Source organism: Heterodontus francisci, unplaced genomic scaffold (genome assembly GCF_036365525.1).
Source record: "Heterodontus francisci isolate sHetFra1 unplaced genomic scaffold, sHetFra1.hap1 HAP1_SCAFFOLD_323, whole genome shotgun sequence".
Classification (NCBI taxonomy): Eukaryota; Metazoa; Chordata; class Chondrichthyes; order Heterodontiformes; family Heterodontidae; genus Heterodontus; species Heterodontus francisci.
In genome coordinates, this window is record NW_027141078.1 from 361,742 (window position 1) to 380,572 (window position 18,831).

Consider the following 18,831-nt stretch of genomic DNA (forward strand, 5'->3'; position numbering starts at 1 on the left):
TGACTCCCTCTCCCTCTCTCTATCTCTCTCTCTCAATCTCCCTCCCTTGATCTCTCTCCCGCTATGCCTCTCACTCTCTCCCGCTCTCCCTCTCTGTCTGTCCTCCTATCTCCCTCTCTCCCTCTACGTCCTCCTATCCTGTCCTGTCTCCGGCTTGCTTACCCCCCCCTCTCTCTCTCTCTCTCTCTCTCCACACCACCTCTCTCCCTCTCCCTCTCTCTCTCCATCCTACTATCTTGCCTGTCTCCAGCTTGCTGACCCCCCCCTCTAACTCTCTCTCTCTCTCTCTCATCCTCTCCCTCTCTCCCTCCCACTCCCTCACTCTCTCTCTCTCCCTCTCTCGCTACATCCTCCTATCCTGTCCTGTCTCCAGCTTGCTGACATCTCTCTCTCTCTGTCTCTCTCTGTCTCTCTCTGTCTCTCTCTGTCTCTCTCTGTCTCTCTCTCTTTCTCGACATCCTCCTATCCTGTCCTGTCTCCGGCTTGCTGACACCTCTCTCTCTCTCTCACTCTCTCTCTCTCTACATCCCCCTATCCTGCCTGTCTCCGGCTTGCTGACCACCCCCCTCTAAATCTCTCTCTCTCTCTCTCTCTCTACATCCTCCTATCCTGTCCTGTCTCCGGCTTGCTGACCACCCCCGTCTAACTCTCTCCCTCTCTCCCTCTCTCTCTACATCCTCCTATCCTGTCCTGTCTCCGGTTTGCTGACCCCTCTCTCTCTCTCTCTCTACATGCTCCTATCCTGTCCTGTCTCCGGCTTGCTGACACCTCTCTCTCTCTCTCACTCTCTCTCTCTCTACATCCCCCTATCCTGCCTGTCTCCGGCTTGCTGACCACCCCCCTCTAAATCTCTCTCTCTCTCTCTCTCTCTACATCCTCCTATCCTGTCCTGTCTCCGGCTTGCTGACCACCCCCGTCTAACTCTCTCCCTCTCTCCCTCTCTCTCTACATCCCCCTATCCTGCCTGTCTCCGGCTTGCTGACCACCCCCCTCTAAATCTCTCTCTCTCTCTCTCTCTCTACATCCTCCTATCCTGTCCTGTCTCCGGTTTGCTGACACCTCTCTCTCTCTCTCTCTCCCTCTCTCTCTAAATCCTCCTATCCTGTCCTGTCTCCGGCTTACTGACACCTCTCTCTCTCTCACTCTCTCTCTCTCTACATCCCCCCTATCCTGCCTGTCTCCGGCTTGCTGACCACCCCCCTCTAACTCTCTCCCTCTCTCCCTCTCTCTCTACATCCTCCTATCCTGTCCTGTCTCCGGTTTGCTGACCCCTCTCTCTCTCTCACTCTCTCTCTCTCTAACAATCCCCCTATCCTGCCTGTCTCCGGCTTGCTGACCACCCCCCTCTAACTCTCTCTCTCTCACTCTCTCTCTCTCTACATCCTCCTATCCTGTCCTGTCTCCGGTTTGCTGACCCCTCTCTCTCTCTCACTCTCTCTCTCTCTACATCCCCCTATCCTGCCTGTCTCCGGCTTGCTGACCACCCCCCTCTAACTCTCTCTCTCTCACTCTCTCTCTCTCTACATCCTCCTATCCTGTCCTGTCTCCGGTTTGCTGACCCCTCTCTCTCTCTCACTCTCTCTCTCTCTACATCCCCTATCCTGCCTGTCTCCGGCTTGCTGACCACCCCCCTCTAACTCTCTCTCTCTCTCTCTCTCTCTCTACATCCTCCTATCCTGTCCTGTCTCCGGTTTGCTGACCCCTCTCTCTCTCTCACTCTCTCTCTCTCTACATCCCCCTATCCTGCCTGTCTCCGGCTTGCTGACCACCCCCTCTAACTCTCTCCCTCTCTCTCTCTCTCTCTCTACATCCTCCTATCCTGTCCTGTCTCCGGTTTGCTGACCCCTCTCTCTCTCTCACTCTCTCTCTCTCTGACATCCCCCTATCCTGCCTGTCTCCGGCTTGCTGACCACCCCCCTCTAACTCTCTCCCTCTCTCTCTCTCTCTCTCTACATCCTCCTATCCTGTCCTGTCTCCGGCTTGCTGACCACCCCCCTCTAACTCTCTCCCTCTCTCCCTCTCTCTCTACATCCTCCTATCCTGTCCTGTCTCCGGTTTGCTGACCCCTCTCTCCCTCTCTCTCTAAATCCTCCTATCCTGTCCTGTCTCCGGTTTGCTGACCACCCCCCTCTAACTCTCTCCCTCTCTCTCTCTCTCTCTCTACATCCTCCTATCCTGTCCTGTCTCCGGTTTGCTGACCCCTCTCTCTCTCTCTCACTCTCTCTCTCTCTACATCCCCCTATCCTGCCTGTCTCCGGCTTGCTGACCACCCCCCTCTAAATCTCTCTCTCTCTCTCTCTCTCTACATCCTCCTATCCTGTCCTGTCCTCCGGCTTGCTGACCACCCCCGTCTAACTCTCTCCCTCTCTCCCTCTCTCTCTACATCCTCCTATCCTGCCTGTCTCCGGTTTGCTGACCACCCCCCTCTAACTCTCTCCCTCTCTCCCTCTCTCTCTACATCCCCCTATCCTGCCTGTCTCCGGTTTGCTGGACCACCCCCCTCTAACTCTCTCTCTCTCTCTCTCTCTCTCTACATCCTCCTATCCTGTCCTGTCTCCGGCTTGCTGACCACCCCCCTCTAACTCTCTCTCTCTCTCTCTCTCTCTACATCCTCCTATCCTGTCCTGTCTCCGGTTTGCTGACCACCCCCCTCTAACTCTCTCTCTCTCTCTACATCCTCCTATCCTGTCCTGTCTCCGGTTTGCTGACCACCCCCCTCTAACTCTCTCTCTCTCTCTCTCTCTCTCTACATCCTCCTATCCTGTCCTGTCTCCGGTTTGCTGACCACCCCCCTCTAACTCTCTCTCTCTCTCTCTACATCCTCCTATCCTGTCCTGTCTCCGGTTTGCTGACCACCCCCCTCTAACTCTCTCCCTCTCTCCCTACATCCCCCTATCCTGCCTGTCTCCGGTTTGCTGACCCCTCTCTCTCTCTCTCTCTCTCTCTCTCTCTCTACATCCTCCTATCCTGTCCTGTCTCCGGCTTGCTGACCACCCCCGTCTACAACAACTTCAGCAGGAGAAAATCCAACAAATTCAGCAAAAGCTGCAGCAGGAGAAAAACACCAACAAATTCAACACCAACTTCAGCAGCAGAAAAACAGCAACAAATTCAACACCAACTTCAGCAGCAGAAAACCAAACAAATTCAACACCAACTTCAGCAGGAGAAGACACAAGAAATTCAAGAACAACCTCAGTAGAAGAAAAGCCAACAAATTCAACACCAACTTCAGCAGGAGAAAATCCAACAAATTCAACACCAACTTCAGCAGGTGAAAACCCTGCAAATTCGACTGCAACTTCAGCAGGAAAGGACCCAACAAATTCAACACCAACCTCTGCAGAAAATCCAACAAATTCAACACCAATTTCAGCAGGAGAAAAAAAAGCAACAAATGCAGCAACAACTTCAGGAGAAACATCAACAAATTCAACAACAACTTCAGCAGGAGAGAAATCAGCAGGAGAAAACGCAACAACTTCAACAACAACTTCAGCATGAGAAGATCCATCACATTCAACACCAACTGCAGCAGCAGAGAGCTCAAAAAATTCAACACCAACTTCAGCAGGAGAAAATCCAACAACTTCAGCAACAACTGCAGCAGGAGAAAAACACCAACAAATTCAACAACTTCAGCAGGAGAGAAATCACCAACAAATTCAAAACCAACTTCAGCAGGAGAAACACCAACAAAATTCAACAACAACTTCAGCAGGAGAGAAATCATCAACAAATCCAACAACAACTTCAGCAGAATAAAATCCAACAAATTCAACACCAACGTCAGCAGGAGAAACACCAACAAATTCAACACCAACTTCAGAAAGGGAAAACCCAACAAATTCAACAACAACTTCAGCAGGAATGGACCCAACAAATTCAACAACAACTTCAGCAGGAGAAACACCAACAAATTCAACACCAACTTCAGAAAGGGAAAACCCTACAAATTCAACAACAACTTCAATAGGAGAGAAATCACCAACAAATTCAACACCAACTTCAGCAGCAGAAAACCCAACAAATTCAACACCAACTTCAATAGGAGAAAAATCACCAACAAATTCAAAACCAACGTCAGCAGGAGAAAATGCAACAAATTCAACACCAACTTCAGCAGCAGAAAACCCAACAAATTCAAGACCAACTTCAGCAGGAGAAGACACAAGAAATTCAACAACAACCTCAGTAGGAGAAAATCTAACAAATTCAACACCAACTTCAGCAGAAGAAACGCCAACAAATTCAACAACAACTTCAGCAGGAGAAAAGGCCACAAATTCAACACCAACTTCAGCAGAAGAAACGCCAACAAATTCAACAACAACTTCAGCAGGAGAAAAGGCCACAAATTCAACAACAACTTCAGCAGGAGAAAAGGCCACAAATTCAACAACAACTTCAGCAGGAGAAAACCCAACAAATTCAACACCAAATTCAGCAGGAAAGGACCCAACAAATTCAACAGCAACTTCAGCAGGAGAAACACCAACAAATTCAACAACAACTTCAGCAGGAGCAACACCAACAAATTCAACAACAACTTCAGGAGAAACACCAACAAATTCAACAACGACTTCAGAAAAACACCAACAAATTCAACAGCAACTTCAGCAGGAGAAATACCAACAAATTCAACACCAATTACAGCAGGAGAAAAAAAAACCAACAAATGCAAAAACAAATTCAGCAGGAGAAATATCAACAAATTCAACACCAACTTCAGCAGGAGAAAATCCAACAAATTCAGCAACAACTGCAGCAGGAGAAAAACACCAACAAATTCAACACCAACTTCAGAAAGGGAAAACCCTACAAATTCAACGCCAATTACAGCAGGAGAAATTCCAACAAATTCAACAACAACCTGAGCAGGAGCGAAATCAGAAACAAATTCAACACCAACTTCGGCAGGAGAAAATCCAACAAATTCAATACCAACGTCAACGGGAGAAAAACACCAACAAATTCAACAACTTCAGCAGGGGAAAAACACCAACAAATTCAACAACAACTTCAGCAGGAGAAAACGCAAAAAATTCAACACCAACTTCAGCAGGAGAAAAGGCCACAAATTCAACAACAACTTCAGCAGGAAAGGACCCAACAAATTCAACAGCAACTTCAGCAGGAGAAACACCAACAAATTCAACAACAACTTCAGCAGGAGCAACACCAACAAATTCAACAACAACTTCAGGAGAAACACCAACAAATTCAACAACGACTTCAGAAAAATACCAACAAATTCAACAACAACTTCAGCTGGAGAAAAACACCAAAAAATTCAACACCAACTTCAGCAGGGGCAAACCCTACAAATTCAACACCAACTTCAGCAGGAGAAACACCAACAAATTCAACAACAACTCCAGCTGGAGAAAAACACCAACAAATTCAACAACTTCAGCTGGAGAAAACCCGACAAATTCAACACCAACTTCAGCAGGAGAAAAAAACTGACAAATTCAACACCAACTTCAGCAGGAGAAAAAAACCGACAAATTCAACACCAACTTCAGCAGGAGAAAAAAAACCGACAAATTCAACACCAACTTCAGCAGGAGAAAAAACCGACAAATTCAACACCAACTTCAGCAGGAGAAAAAAACCGACAAATTCAACACCAACTTCGGCAGGAGAAAATCCAACAAATTCAATACCAACGTCAACGGGAGAAAAACACCAACAAATTCAACAACTTCAGCAGGGGAAAAACACCAACAAATTCAACAACAACTTCAGGAGAAAACGCAAAAAATTCAACACCAACTTCAGCAGGAGAAACACCGACAAATTCAACAACAACTTCAGCAGGAGAAACACCGACAAATTCAACAACAACTTCAGCAGGAGCAACACCAACAAATTCAACAACAACTTCAGGAGAAACACCAACAAATTCAACAACGACTTCAGAAAAATACCAACAAATTCAACAACAACTTCAGCTGGAGAAAAACACCAAAAAATTCAACACCAACTTCAGCAGGGGCAAACCCTACAAATTCAACACCAACTTCAGCAGGAGAAACACCAACAAATTCAACAACAACTCCAGCTGGAGAAAAACACCAACAAATTCAACAACTTCAGCTGGAGAAAACCCGACAAATTCAACACCAACTTCAGCAGGAGAAAAAAACCGACAAATTCAACACCAACTTCAGCAGGAGAAAAAAACCGACAAATTCAACACCAACTTCAGCAGGAGAAAAAAAACAACAAATTCAACACCAACTTCAGCAGGAGAAAAAACCGACAAATTCAACACCAACTTCAGCAGGAGAAAAAAACCGACAAATTCAACACCAACTTCGGCAGGAGAAAATCCAACAAATTCAATACCAACGTCAACGGGAGAAAAACACCAACAAATTCAACAACTTCAGCAGGGGAAAAACACCAACAAATTCAACAACAACTTCAGGAGAAAACGCAAAAAATTCAACACCAACTTCAGCAGGAGAAACACCGACAAATTCAACAACAACTTCAGCAGGAGAAACACCGACAAATTCAACAACAACTTCAGCAGGAGCAACACCAACAAATTCAACAACAACTTCAGGAAAAACACCAACAAATTCAACAACAACTTCAGCAGGAAAAACACCAACAAATTCAACAACTTCAGCAGGAGAGAAATCATCAACAAATTCAACAACAACTTCAGCAGGAGAAAATCCAACAAATTCAGCAAAAGCTGCAGCAGGAGAAAAATACCAACAAATTCAACACCAACTTCAGCAGCAGAAAAACAGCAACAAATTCAACACCAACTTCAGCAGCAGAAAACCAAACAAATTCAACACCAACTTCAGCAGGAGAAGACACAAGAAATTCAAGAACAACCTCAGTAGAAGAAAAGCCAACAAATTCAACACCAACTTCAGCAGGAGAAAATCCAACAAATTCAACACCAACTTCAGCAGGTGAAAACCCTGCAAATTCGACTGCAACTTCAGCAGGAAAGGACCCAACAAATTCAACACCAACCTCTGCAGAAAATCCAACAAATTCAACACCAATTTCAGCAGGAGAAAAAAAAGCAACAAATGCAGCAACAACTTCAGGAGAAACATCAACAAATTCAACAACAACTTCAGCAGGAGAGAAATCAGCAGGAGAAAACGCAACAAATTCAACAACAACTTCAGCATGAGAAGATCCATCACATTCAACACCAACTGCAGCAGCAGAGAGCTCAAAAAATTCAACACCAACTTCAGCAGGAGAAAATCCATCAACTTCAGCAACAACTGCAGCAGGAGAAAAACACCAACAAATTCAACAACTTCAGCAGGAGAGAAATCACCAACAAATTCAAAACCAACTTCAGCAGGAGGAACACCAACAAAATTCAACAACAACTTCAGCAGGAGAGAAATCATCAACAAATCCAACAACAACTTCAGCAGAATAAAATCCAACAAATTCAACACCAACGTCAGCAGGAGAAACACCAACAAATTCAACACCAACTTCAGAAAGGGAAAACCCAACAAATTCAACAACAACTTCAGCAGGAATGGACCCAACAAATTCAACAACAACTTCAGCAGGAGAAACACCAACAAATTCAACACCAACTTCAGAAAGGGAAAACCCTACAAATTCAACAACAACTTCAATAGGAGAGAAATCACCAACAAATTCAACACCAACTTCAGCAGCAGAAAACCCAACAAATTCAACACCAACTTCAATAGGAGAGAAATCACCAACAAATTCAAAACCAACGTCAGCAGGAGAAAATGCAACAAATTCAACACCAACTTCAGCAGATGAAAACGCAACAAATTCAACACCAACTTCAGCAGGAAAGGACCCAACAAATTCAACACCAACTTCAGCAGAAGAAAATCCAACAAATTCAACACCAATTTCAGCAGGAGAAAACGCAACAAATTCAACACCAACGTCAGCAGGAGAAAATGCAACAAATTCAACACCAACTTCAGCAGATGAAAACGCAACAAATTCAACACCAACTTCAGCAGGAAAGGACCCAACAAATTCAACACCAACTTCAGCAGAAGAAAATCCAACAAATTCAACACCAATTTCAGCAGGAGAAAACGCAACAAATTCAACACCAACTTCAGCAGAAGAAAAACCAACAAATTCAACACCAACTTCAGCAGGAGAAAACGCAACAAATTCAACACCAACTTCAGCAGAAGAAAAGCCAACAAGTTCAACACCAACTTCAGCAGGATAAAACCCAACAAATTCGACACCAAAGTCAGCAGGAAAGGACCCAACAAATTCAACACCAACTTCAGCAGAAGAAAATCCAACAAATTCAACACCAACGTCAGCAGGAGAAACACCAACAAATTCAACACCAACTTCAGAAAGGGAAAACCCAACAAATTCAACAACAACTTCAGCAGGAATGGACCCAACAAATTCAACAACAACTTCAGCAGGAGAAACACCAACAAATTCAACACCAACTTCAGAAAGGGAAAACCCTACAAATTCAACAACAACTTCAATAGGAGAGAAATCACCAACAAATTCAACACCAACTTCAGCAGCAGAAAACCCAACAAATTCAACACCAACTTCAATAGGAGAGAAATCACCAACAAATTCAAAACCAACGTCAGCAGGAGAAAATGCAACAAATTCAACACCAACTTCAGCAGCAGAAAACCCAACAAATTCAAGACCAACTTCAGCAGGAGAAGACACAAGAAATTCAACAACAACCTCAGTAGAAGAAAATCTAACAAATTCAACACCAACTTCAGCAGAAGAAACGCCAACAAATTCAACAACAACTTCAGCAGGAGAAAAGGCCACAAATTCAACACCAACTTCAGCAGAAGAAACGCCAACAAATTCAACAACAACTTCAGCAGGAGAAAAGGCCACAAATTCAACAACAACTTCAGCAGGAGAAAAGGCCACAAATTCAACAACAACTTCAGCAGGAGAAAACCCAACAAATTCAACACCAAATTCAGCAGGAAAGGACCCAACAAATTCAACAGCAACTTCAGCAGGAGAAACACCAACAAATTCAACAACAACTTCAGCAGGAGCAACACCAACAAATTCAACAACAACTTCAGGAGAAACACCAACAAATTCAACAACGACTTCAGAAAAACACCAACAAATTCAACAGCAACTTCAGCAGGAGAAATACCAACAAATTCAACACCAATTACAGCAGGAGAAAAAAAAACCAACAAATGCAAAAACAAATTCAGCAGGAGAAATATCAACAAATTCAACACCAACTTCAGCAGGAGAAAATCCAACAAATTCAGCAACAACTGCAGCAGGAGAAAAACACCAACAAATTCAACACCAACTTCAGAAAGGGAAAACCCTACAAATTCAACGCCAATTACAGCAGGAGAAATTCCAACAAATTCAACAACAACCTGAGCAGGAGCGAAATCAGAAACAAATTCAACACCAACTTCGGCAGGAGAAAATCCAACAAATTCAATACCAACGTCAACGGGAGAAAAACACCAACAAATTCAACAACTTCAGCAGGGGAAAAACACCAACAAATTCAACAGCAACTTCAGCAGGAGAAATACCAACAAATTCAACACCAATTACAGCAGGAGAAAAAAAACCCAACAAATGCAAAAACAAATTCAGCAGGAGTAAAACACCAACAAATTCAACACCAACTTCAGCAGGAGAAAATCCAACAAATTCAGCAACAACTGCAGCAGGAGAAAAACACCAACAAATTCAACACCAACTTCAGAAAGGGAAAACCCTACAAATTCAACGCCAATTACAGCAGGAGAAATTCCAACAAATTCAACAACAACCTGAGCAGGAGCGAAATCAGAAACAAATTCAACACCAACTTCGGCAGGAGAAAATCCAACAAATTCAATACCAACGTCAACGGGAGAAAAACACCAACAAATTCAACAACTTCAGCAGGGGAAAAACACCAACAAATTCAACAACAACTTCAGCAGGAGAAAACGCAAAAAATTCAACACCAACTTCAGCAGGAGAAAAGGCCACAAATTCAACAACAACTTCAGCAGGAAAGGACCCAACAAATTCAACAGCAACTTCAGCAGGAGAAACACCAACAAATTCAACAACAACTTCAGCAGGAGCAACACCAACAAATTCAACAACAACTTCAGGAGAAACACCAACAAATTCAACAACGACTTCAGAAAAATACCAACAAATTCAACAACAACTTCAGCTGGAGAAAAACACCAAAAAATTCAACACCAACTTCAGCAGGGGCAAACCCTACAAATTCAACACCAACTTCAGCAGGAGAAACACCAACAAATTCAACAACAACTCCAGCTGGAGAAAAACACCAACAAATTCAACAACTTCAGCTGGAGAAAACCCGACAAATTCAACACCAACTTCAGCAGGAGAAAAAAACTGACAAATTCAACACCAACTTCAGCAGGAGAAAAAAACCGACAAATTCAACACCAACTTCAGCAGGAGAAAAAAAACCGACAAATTCAACACCAACTTCAGCAGGAGAAAAAACCGACAAATTCAACACCAACTTCAGCAGGAGAAAAAAACCGACAAATTCAACACCAACTTCGGCAGGAGAAAATCCAACAAATTCAATACCAACGTCAACGGGAGAAAAACACCAACAAATTCAACAACTTCAGCAGGGGAAAAACACCAACAAATTCAACAACAACTTCAGGAGAAAACGCAAAAAATTCAACACCAACTTCAGCAGGAGAAACACCGACAAATTCAACAACAACTTCAGCAGGAGAAACACCGACAAATTCAACAACAACTTCAGCAGGAGCAACACCAACAAATTCAACAACAACTTCAGGAGAAACACCAACAAATTCAACAACGACTTCAGAAAAATACCAACAAATTCAACAACAACTTCAGCTGGAGAAAAACACCAAAAAATTCAACACCAACTTCAGCAGGGGCAAACCCTACAAATTCAACACCAACTTCAGCAGGAGAAACACCAACAAATTCAACAACAACTCCAGCTGGAGAAAAACACCAACAAATTCAACAACTTCAGCTGGAGAAAACCCGACAAATTCAACACCAACTTCAGCAGGAGAAAAAAACCGACAAATTCAACACCAACTTCAGCAGGAGAAAAAAACCGACAAATTCAACACCAACTTCAGCAGGAGAAAAAAAACAACAAATTCAACACCAACTTCAGCAGGAGAAAAAACCGACAAATTCAACACCAACTTCAGCAGGAGAAAAAAACCGACAAATTCAACACCAACTTCGGCAGGAGAAAATCCAACAAATTCAATACCAACGTCAACGGGAGAAAAACACCAACAAATTCAACAACTTCAGCAGGGGAAAAACACCAACAAATTCAACAACAACTTCAGGAGAAAACGCAAAAAATTCAACACCAACTTCAGCAGGAGAAACACCGACAAATTCAACAACAACTTCAGCAGGAGAAACACCGACAAATTCAACAACAACTTCAGCAGGAGCAACACCAACAAATTCAACAACAACTTCAGGAAAAACACCAACAAATTCAACAACAACTTCAGCAGGAAAAACACCAACAAATTCAACAACTTCAGCAGGAGAGAAATCATCAACAAATTCAACAACAACTTCAGCAGGAGAAAATCCAACAAATTCAGCAAAAGCTGCAGCAGGAGAAAAATACCAACAAATTCAACACCAACTTCAGCAGCAGAAAAACAGCAACAAATTCAACACCAACTTCAGCAGCAGAAAACCAAACAAATTCAACACCAACTTCAGCAGGAGAAGACACAAGAAATTCAAGAACAACCTCAGTAGAAGAAAAGCCAACAAATTCAACACCAACTTCAGCAGGAGAAAATCCAACAAATTCAACACCAACTTCAGCAGGTGAAAACCCTGCAAATTCGACTGCAACTTCAGCAGGAAAGGACCCAACAAATTCAACACCAACCTCTGCAGAAAATCCAACAAATTCAACACCAATTTCAGCAGGAGAAAAAAAAGCAACAAATGCAGCAACAACTTCAGGAGAAACATCAACAAATTCAACAACAACTTCAGCAGGAGAGAAATCAGCAGGAGAAAACGCAACAAATTCAACAACAACTTCAGCATGAGAAGATCCATCACATTCAACACCAACTGCAGCAGCAGAGAGCTCAAAAAATTCAACACCAACTTCAGCAGGAGAAAATCCATCAACTTCAGCAACAACTGCAGCAGGAGAAAAACACCAACAAATTCAACAACTTCAGCAGGAGAGAAATCACCAACAAATTCAAAACCAACTTCAGCAGGAGGAACACCAACAAAATTCAACAACAACTTCAGCAGGAGAGAAATCATCAACAAATCCAACAACAACTTCAGCAGAATAAAATCCAACAAATTCAACACCAACGTCAGCAGGAGAAACACCAACAAATTCAACACCAACTTCAGAAAGGGAAAACCCAACAAATTCAACAACAACTTCAGCAGGAATGGACCCAACAAATTCAACAACAACTTCAGCAGGAGAAACACCAACAAATTCAACACCAACTTCAGAAAGGGAAAACCCTACAAATTCAACAACAACTTCAATAGGAGAGAAATCACCAACAAATTCAACACCAACTTCAGCAGCAGAAAACCCAACAAATTCAACACCAACTTCAATAGGAGAGAAATCACCAACAAATTCAAAACCAACGTCAGCAGGAGAAAATGCAACAAATTCAACACCAACTTCAGCAGCAGAAAACCCAACAAATTCAAGACCAACTTCAGCAGGAGAAGACACAAGAAATTCAACAACAACCTCAGTAGAAGAAAACCCAACAAATTCAACACCAACTTCAGCAGGAGAAGACACAAGAAATTCAACAACAACTTCAGCAGGAGGAAATCCAACAACATCAACACCAACTTCAGCAGGAGAAACACCAACAAATTCAACAACAACGTCAGCAGGAGAGAAATCATCAACAAATTCAACACCAACTTCAGCAGGAGAAGACCCAACAAATTCAACAACAACTTCAGCAGGAGAAACACCAACAATTTCAACGCCAACTTCTGAAAGGGAAAACCCTACAAATTCAAAACCAACTTCAGCAGGAGAAACACCAACAAAATTCAACAACAACTTCAGCAGGAGAGAAATCATCAACAAATTCAACAACAACTTCAGCAGGAGAAAATCCAACAAATTCAGCAAAAGCTGCAGCAGGAGAAAAACACCAACAAATTCAACAACAACGACAGGAAAAGAAAAAACACCAACAAAATCAACAAAAACCCCACCAGGAAAAAAACACCAAGAAATTCAACAACAACCACTGCAGGAAAAGAAAAACACCAACACATTCAACAACAACCTCAGCAGGAGAAAAACACCAACAAATTCAACAACTTCAGCAAGAGAAAGACTCCAACAAATTCTACAACAACTTCAGCAGGAGAAAAGCAGCAACAAATTCAACAACAAACTCAGCAGGAGAAAAACACCAACATATTCAACAACAATGTCTGGAAAAGAAAAAACACCAACAAATTCAACAAAAGCTTCAGCAAGAGAAAAACACTAACAAATTCAACAACAACTTCAGCAAGAGGAAAACACTGACTGATGCAACAACAACTTCAGCAAGAGAAAAGCAACAATTTCAACAACTTTTGCAAGAGAAAAGCACCAACAAATTCAACAACAAATTCAGTAAGAGAAAAACACTAACAAATTCTACAACAACTTCAACCAGAGGAAAACACTGATAAATGCAACAACAACCTCAGCAAGAGAAAACAATAAATTCAAGAACATCTTCAGCAAGAGAAAAATACCAACAAATTCAACAACAACCTCTGTAGGAGAAAAACTCCACCAAATTCAACAACAACTTCTGCTGGAGAAAAACACCAACAAATTCAACAACAACCTCAGCAGGAGAAAAACACCAACAAATTCAACAACTTCAGCAAGAGAAAGACTCCAACAAATTCAACAACTTCAGCAAGAGAAAGACTCCAACAAATTCTACAACAACTTCAGCAAAATAAAAAAAACACCAACAAATTCAACAACAAACTCAGCAGGAGAAAAACACCAACATATTCAACAACAACGTCTGGAAAAGAAAAAACACCAACAAATTCAACAAAAGCTTCAGCAAGAGAAAAACACTAACAAATTCAACAACAACTTCAGCAAGAGGAAAACACTGACAGATGCAACAACAACATCAGCAAGAGAAAAGCAACAATTTCAACAACTTTTGCAAGAGAAAAACACTAACAAATTCTACAACAACTTCAACCAGAGGAAAACACTGATAAATGCAACAACAACCTCAGCAAGAGAAAACAATAAATTCAAGAACATCTTCAGCAAGAGAAAAATACCAACAAATTCAACAACAACCTCTCTAGGAGAAAAACTCCACCAAATTCAACAACAACTTCAGCACGGGAAAAACACTGACAAATTCAACAACAACGTCAGCAGGAGAAAAACATAAACAAATTCAACAACTTCAGGAAGAGAAAGACACCAACAAATTCATCAACAACTTCAGCAAGAGGAACGCACTGACAACTTCAACAACAACCTCAGCAAGAGAAAAACAACAAATTCAACAACAACCTCAGCAAAAGAAAAAACACCAACAAATTTAACAACAACGTCAGGAAAATAAAAGCACCAACAAATTGAACAGCAACCTCAGCAGGAGAAAAACATAAACAAATTCAACAACTTCACCAAGAGAAAAACACCAACAAATTCAACAACAACCTCTGCAGGAGAAAAAAATTCCCAGCAAATTCAACAACTTCAGCAAGAGAATCATTCTCTTCTTTGGCCTCCTTGTCTCGGGAGACAATAGGTAAGCGCATGGAGGTGGTCAGTGGTTTGTGGAGCAGCGCCTGGAGTGGCTATAAAGGCCAATTCTAGAGTGACAGACTCTTCCACAGGTGCTACAGAAAAATTTGATTGTCGGGGCTGTTACACAGTTGGCTCTCCCCTTGCGCTTCTGTCTTTTTTCCTGCCAACTGCGAAGTCTCTTCGACTTGCCAAAGACACATTGTACAGCGAGCTCGCCACTGGTATCAGACCCACAGGCTGTCCATGTCTCCGCTTTAAAGACGTCTGCAGATGCGACATGATGTCCTGTGACATTGATCACAAGTCATGGGAGTCAGTTGCCAGCGATCACCAGAACTGGTGGGCAGCAAGAAAATAGCACCAACAAATTCAACAACAATTTCAGCAAGAGAAAATCACCGACAAATTCAAAAACAACTTCAGCAAGAGAAAAACATCGACAAATTCAGCAACAACTTCAGCAAGAGAAAAACATCGACAAATTCAGCAACAACTTCAGCAGAAGTAAACCCAACAAACTCAACAACAACTTCAGCAAGGGTAAAACACCAACAAATTCAACAACAACCTCAGCAAGAGAAAACCACCAACAAATTCAACAACAACTTCAGCAGGAGAAAAACCAGCAGCAAATTCAACAATCACCTCGGCAGGAGAAAAGCACCAACAAATTCAACAACAACTGGAACAGGAGCAAAACACCAACAATTTCAGCAACAGATTCACGAGGACGAGACCAGAATTGAGAGGGTTTATAACTATTGGGAAGGATTGAAAAGCTTGGGGCTCTTTTCTCTAGAATAGAGGAAGCTGAGGGTTGACCTGATGGAGGGTTTGAAGATTACAAAACTTGGTTTCGATCAGGTAGACGTAGATATGTTTCCACTTGCGGGTGAGACCAGACTTAGGGGGAGCCGTCAAAATAAGACAGTCGCTGATAAATCAGATCGGGAATTCTGGAGAAACTTCTTTCCCCAGAGAACGGGAGAATGTGGAACTCGCTAACACGGGGAGTGGGGTGAGGCGAATCGTGGAGATGTATTGAATGGGGGAGGGGGAGGGAAGCTGGATAAAGACATGAGGGAGAGAGGAACAGAAGGAAATGTGGATGGGGTGAGATGAAGAGAGGGGTGGGAGGAGGCTCGTGTGGAGCACAAACACCAGCATGAATGTGTCAGGCCGAATGGCCTGTTTCTGTCCTGTAAATTCTCTGCAGTTCGAGCGAGCGGCAGGAACACCAACACTGTGGGAATAATCAGTGGAGTTGGGGGACTGACTCCTGGGTGAGGGAGGAAACCGGGATCAATAGGGAGGTTACAGAAATAGGGAGGGTTGAGGTCCTGGATTTTTTCGTGGTCTTTCGATGCAGGGAATCGATGACTCGGTACCTATAACTATTTGTTATTCTTTACAACTAACAGTACTTAGTTACCCCTCCCTCATTCCTGTAATGTGCTGACCAGAACTGTACACAGTTATCTACTCTAACTGTGGCCTCATTAGTGTTTTATACAGCTCGAGCAAAACCTCCCTGCTCTTCTATTCTATATATCGGACAATAAAGGTAAGTGTCCTGTAAGCCGCCTCACCCACCTTATCCACCTGTCCTGCCTGCCTCAGGAATCCGTGGCCTCTCACTCCAAGGTCCCTCTGTTCACGGACTGAGAGATAATGTTGGAGAGAGAGAGATTGTTAGGTTACATTGAATGGGCAAATGTAAAAACGTAATCATTGGACATTTCTGTGTACATAGACATCCGAGAGAGGCATGGAGTGAAACAGAGAGAAAGGGAGTGATAGGCATGGGTCGAGAGATCATCTCAAGCAATCTCTTGCTGGTAATCTCTCTCTATCTCTGTCTATCTCTTCCCCTCTGTTCTACTCTCTCCATCCCTTTTTCCCCTTGTCTATCTCTCCCCTTCCCTCTCAATCACTAACTCCCTGCGTACACTCTCGAGAGCAGAGTTGTCCAACCTTTTCGAGTGGTGGGGGGGGGGGGGGGAGCCTCATTACAATTTTTGTCTTACATGGGGGAGCAGGTGAGACAATTTCGGAAGGATAAAGGTATTAAGAATGTATCTTGCTATTAATTAAAGCAACAACTAATGGGCATTTTTGTGAAGAAACTTTCAATGAGAAGAGTAATTTATTGACTTAGTTTCTCGTCACTATGCTGGACCCTGATTTAGTGAGATGCCTGGCAATTGTTTGCTTGCAAAGTCGTCAATGTTTGTGTGCACGCTTTTTGTTGTGATGCAGAGTATTCCAGATAAATGACCATCGGTCCGGAGTGATGTTGATCACTCTCTCCCTCTCACTCTATCTCTCTCTATCTCTGTGTTCCCCCATCTCTGTGTTGTTCCCCCCTCTCTGTGTTGTTCACCTCTGCTCTGTGTCATCCTCGTTGTCTGTATACCCCTCTTTCTCTTTCTGTCCCCCCTCTCTGCTGTGCGCTCTTTCTCCATTTTCTGCTCCCTCTTTTCTCCCCCTTCTCTCTCTCTCCTCTCTCTGTTCCCCGTCTATCCCTGTCTCTCTCCCCTCCCCTCTCCCACTCTGTTCCACCCTCTTTCTCTCTCCCTCTCTCTCCCCACCCACCCTCCTCTCTCTGCCCCTTTTTCTCTCTCTCCCCATCCCCCCCCCCCGGTCAGGCAAACCCCCCACCTGCCAAGACTGAGGCACACATGATTTCCCCACATGAACATTTCACCTATACAACTCCATCATAACCTCCCTGCTCTTATATTCTATGCCTCAGCTAATAAAGGCAAGTATCCCCTATGCCTTCCTAACCACCTTATCTACCTGTGCTGCTGCCTTCAGTGATCTATGGACAAGTACACCAAGGTCCCTCTGACCCTCTGTACTTCCTAGGGTCCGACCATCCACTGTATATTCCCTTGCCTTGTTAGTTCTCCCAAAATGCATCACCTCACATTTCTCAGGATTAAATTCCATTTGCCACTGCTCTGCCCATCTTGCCAGCCCATCTATATCCTGTAATCTAAGGCTTTCCTCCTCATTATTTATGACACCACCAATTTTCGTGTCATCTGCAAACTTACTGATCATACCTCCTAGGTTCACGTCTAAATCGTTAATGTACACTACAAACAGCAAGGGGCCCAGCACCGATCCCTGCGGTACACCACTGGTCACAGGCTTCCACTCGCAAAAACAACCCTCGACCATCACCCTCTGCCTCCTGCCACTAAGCCAATTTTGGATCCAATTTGCCAAATTGCCCTGGATCCCATGGGCTCTTACCTTCTGAACCAGTCTCCCATGCGGGACCTTATCAAAAGCCTTACTGAAGTCCATGTGGACTACATCAACTGCTTTACCCTCATCTACACAACTAGTCACCTCCTCGAAAAATTCAATCAAGTTAGTTAGACACGATCTCCCCCTGACAAAGCCATGGTGACTATCCCTGATTAATCCCTGCCTCTCCAAGTGGAGATTAATCCTGTCTCAGAATTTTTCCCAATGATTTCCCTACCACTGATGTTAGACTCACCGGCCTGTAATTACCTGGTTTATCCCTGCTACCCTTCTTGAATAATGGTACCACATTCACTGTCCTCCAGTCCTTTGGTACCTCTCCTGTGGCCAGACAGGATTTGAAAATTTGTGTCAGAGCCCCTGCAATCTCCTCCCTTGCTTCACATAACAGCCTGGGATACATCTCATCTGGGCCTGGGGATTTATCCACTTTAAGCCCGCTAAAACTACGAATACCTCCTCCCTTTCAATGCTAATATGTTCAAGTATATCGCAATCCCCCTCCCTGATCTCTACACCTACATCGTCCTTCTTCATAGTGAACACAGTCACATGACTGGCAGTCCATTGAGATTTGAACTTCCAACAAAGGATTCAAACTGACAAAAGCTCCTGGTTTGATAAGACCTCTCTCCTGTCTGCCCTCACCTCACTCTCACCTGCATCGGAAACCACTGAAAAAACGT

At 43.3% G+C, this 18,831-nt stretch overlaps 1 protein-coding gene and 1 pseudogene across 1 annotated transcript; both read left to right on the plus strand.

Moving 5' to 3' along the window:
- The window catches only part of LOC137361941 (putative mediator of RNA polymerase II transcription subunit 26), an 11,027-nt pseudogene extending 6,451 nt beyond the window's left edge, over positions 1-4,576 (plus strand).
- A 3,217-nt stretch (positions 4,577-7,793) lies between these two features.
- Positions 7,794-15,667, plus strand: LOC137361943 (putative uncharacterized protein DDB_G0271606). The gene is made up of 10 exons (XM_068026524.1): positions 7,794-8,325; positions 8,406-8,815; positions 8,916-9,061; positions 9,149-9,932; positions 11,848-12,218; positions 12,481-12,694; positions 12,844-13,134; positions 13,743-14,031; positions 14,263-14,477; positions 15,437-15,667. The coding sequence occupies exons 1-10, from the start codon at positions 7,794-7,796 to the stop codon at positions 15,665-15,667; spliced, it is 3,483 nt and encodes a 1,160-aa protein (XP_067882625.1).
- Positions 15,668-18,831: the final 3,164 nt, after the last annotated feature.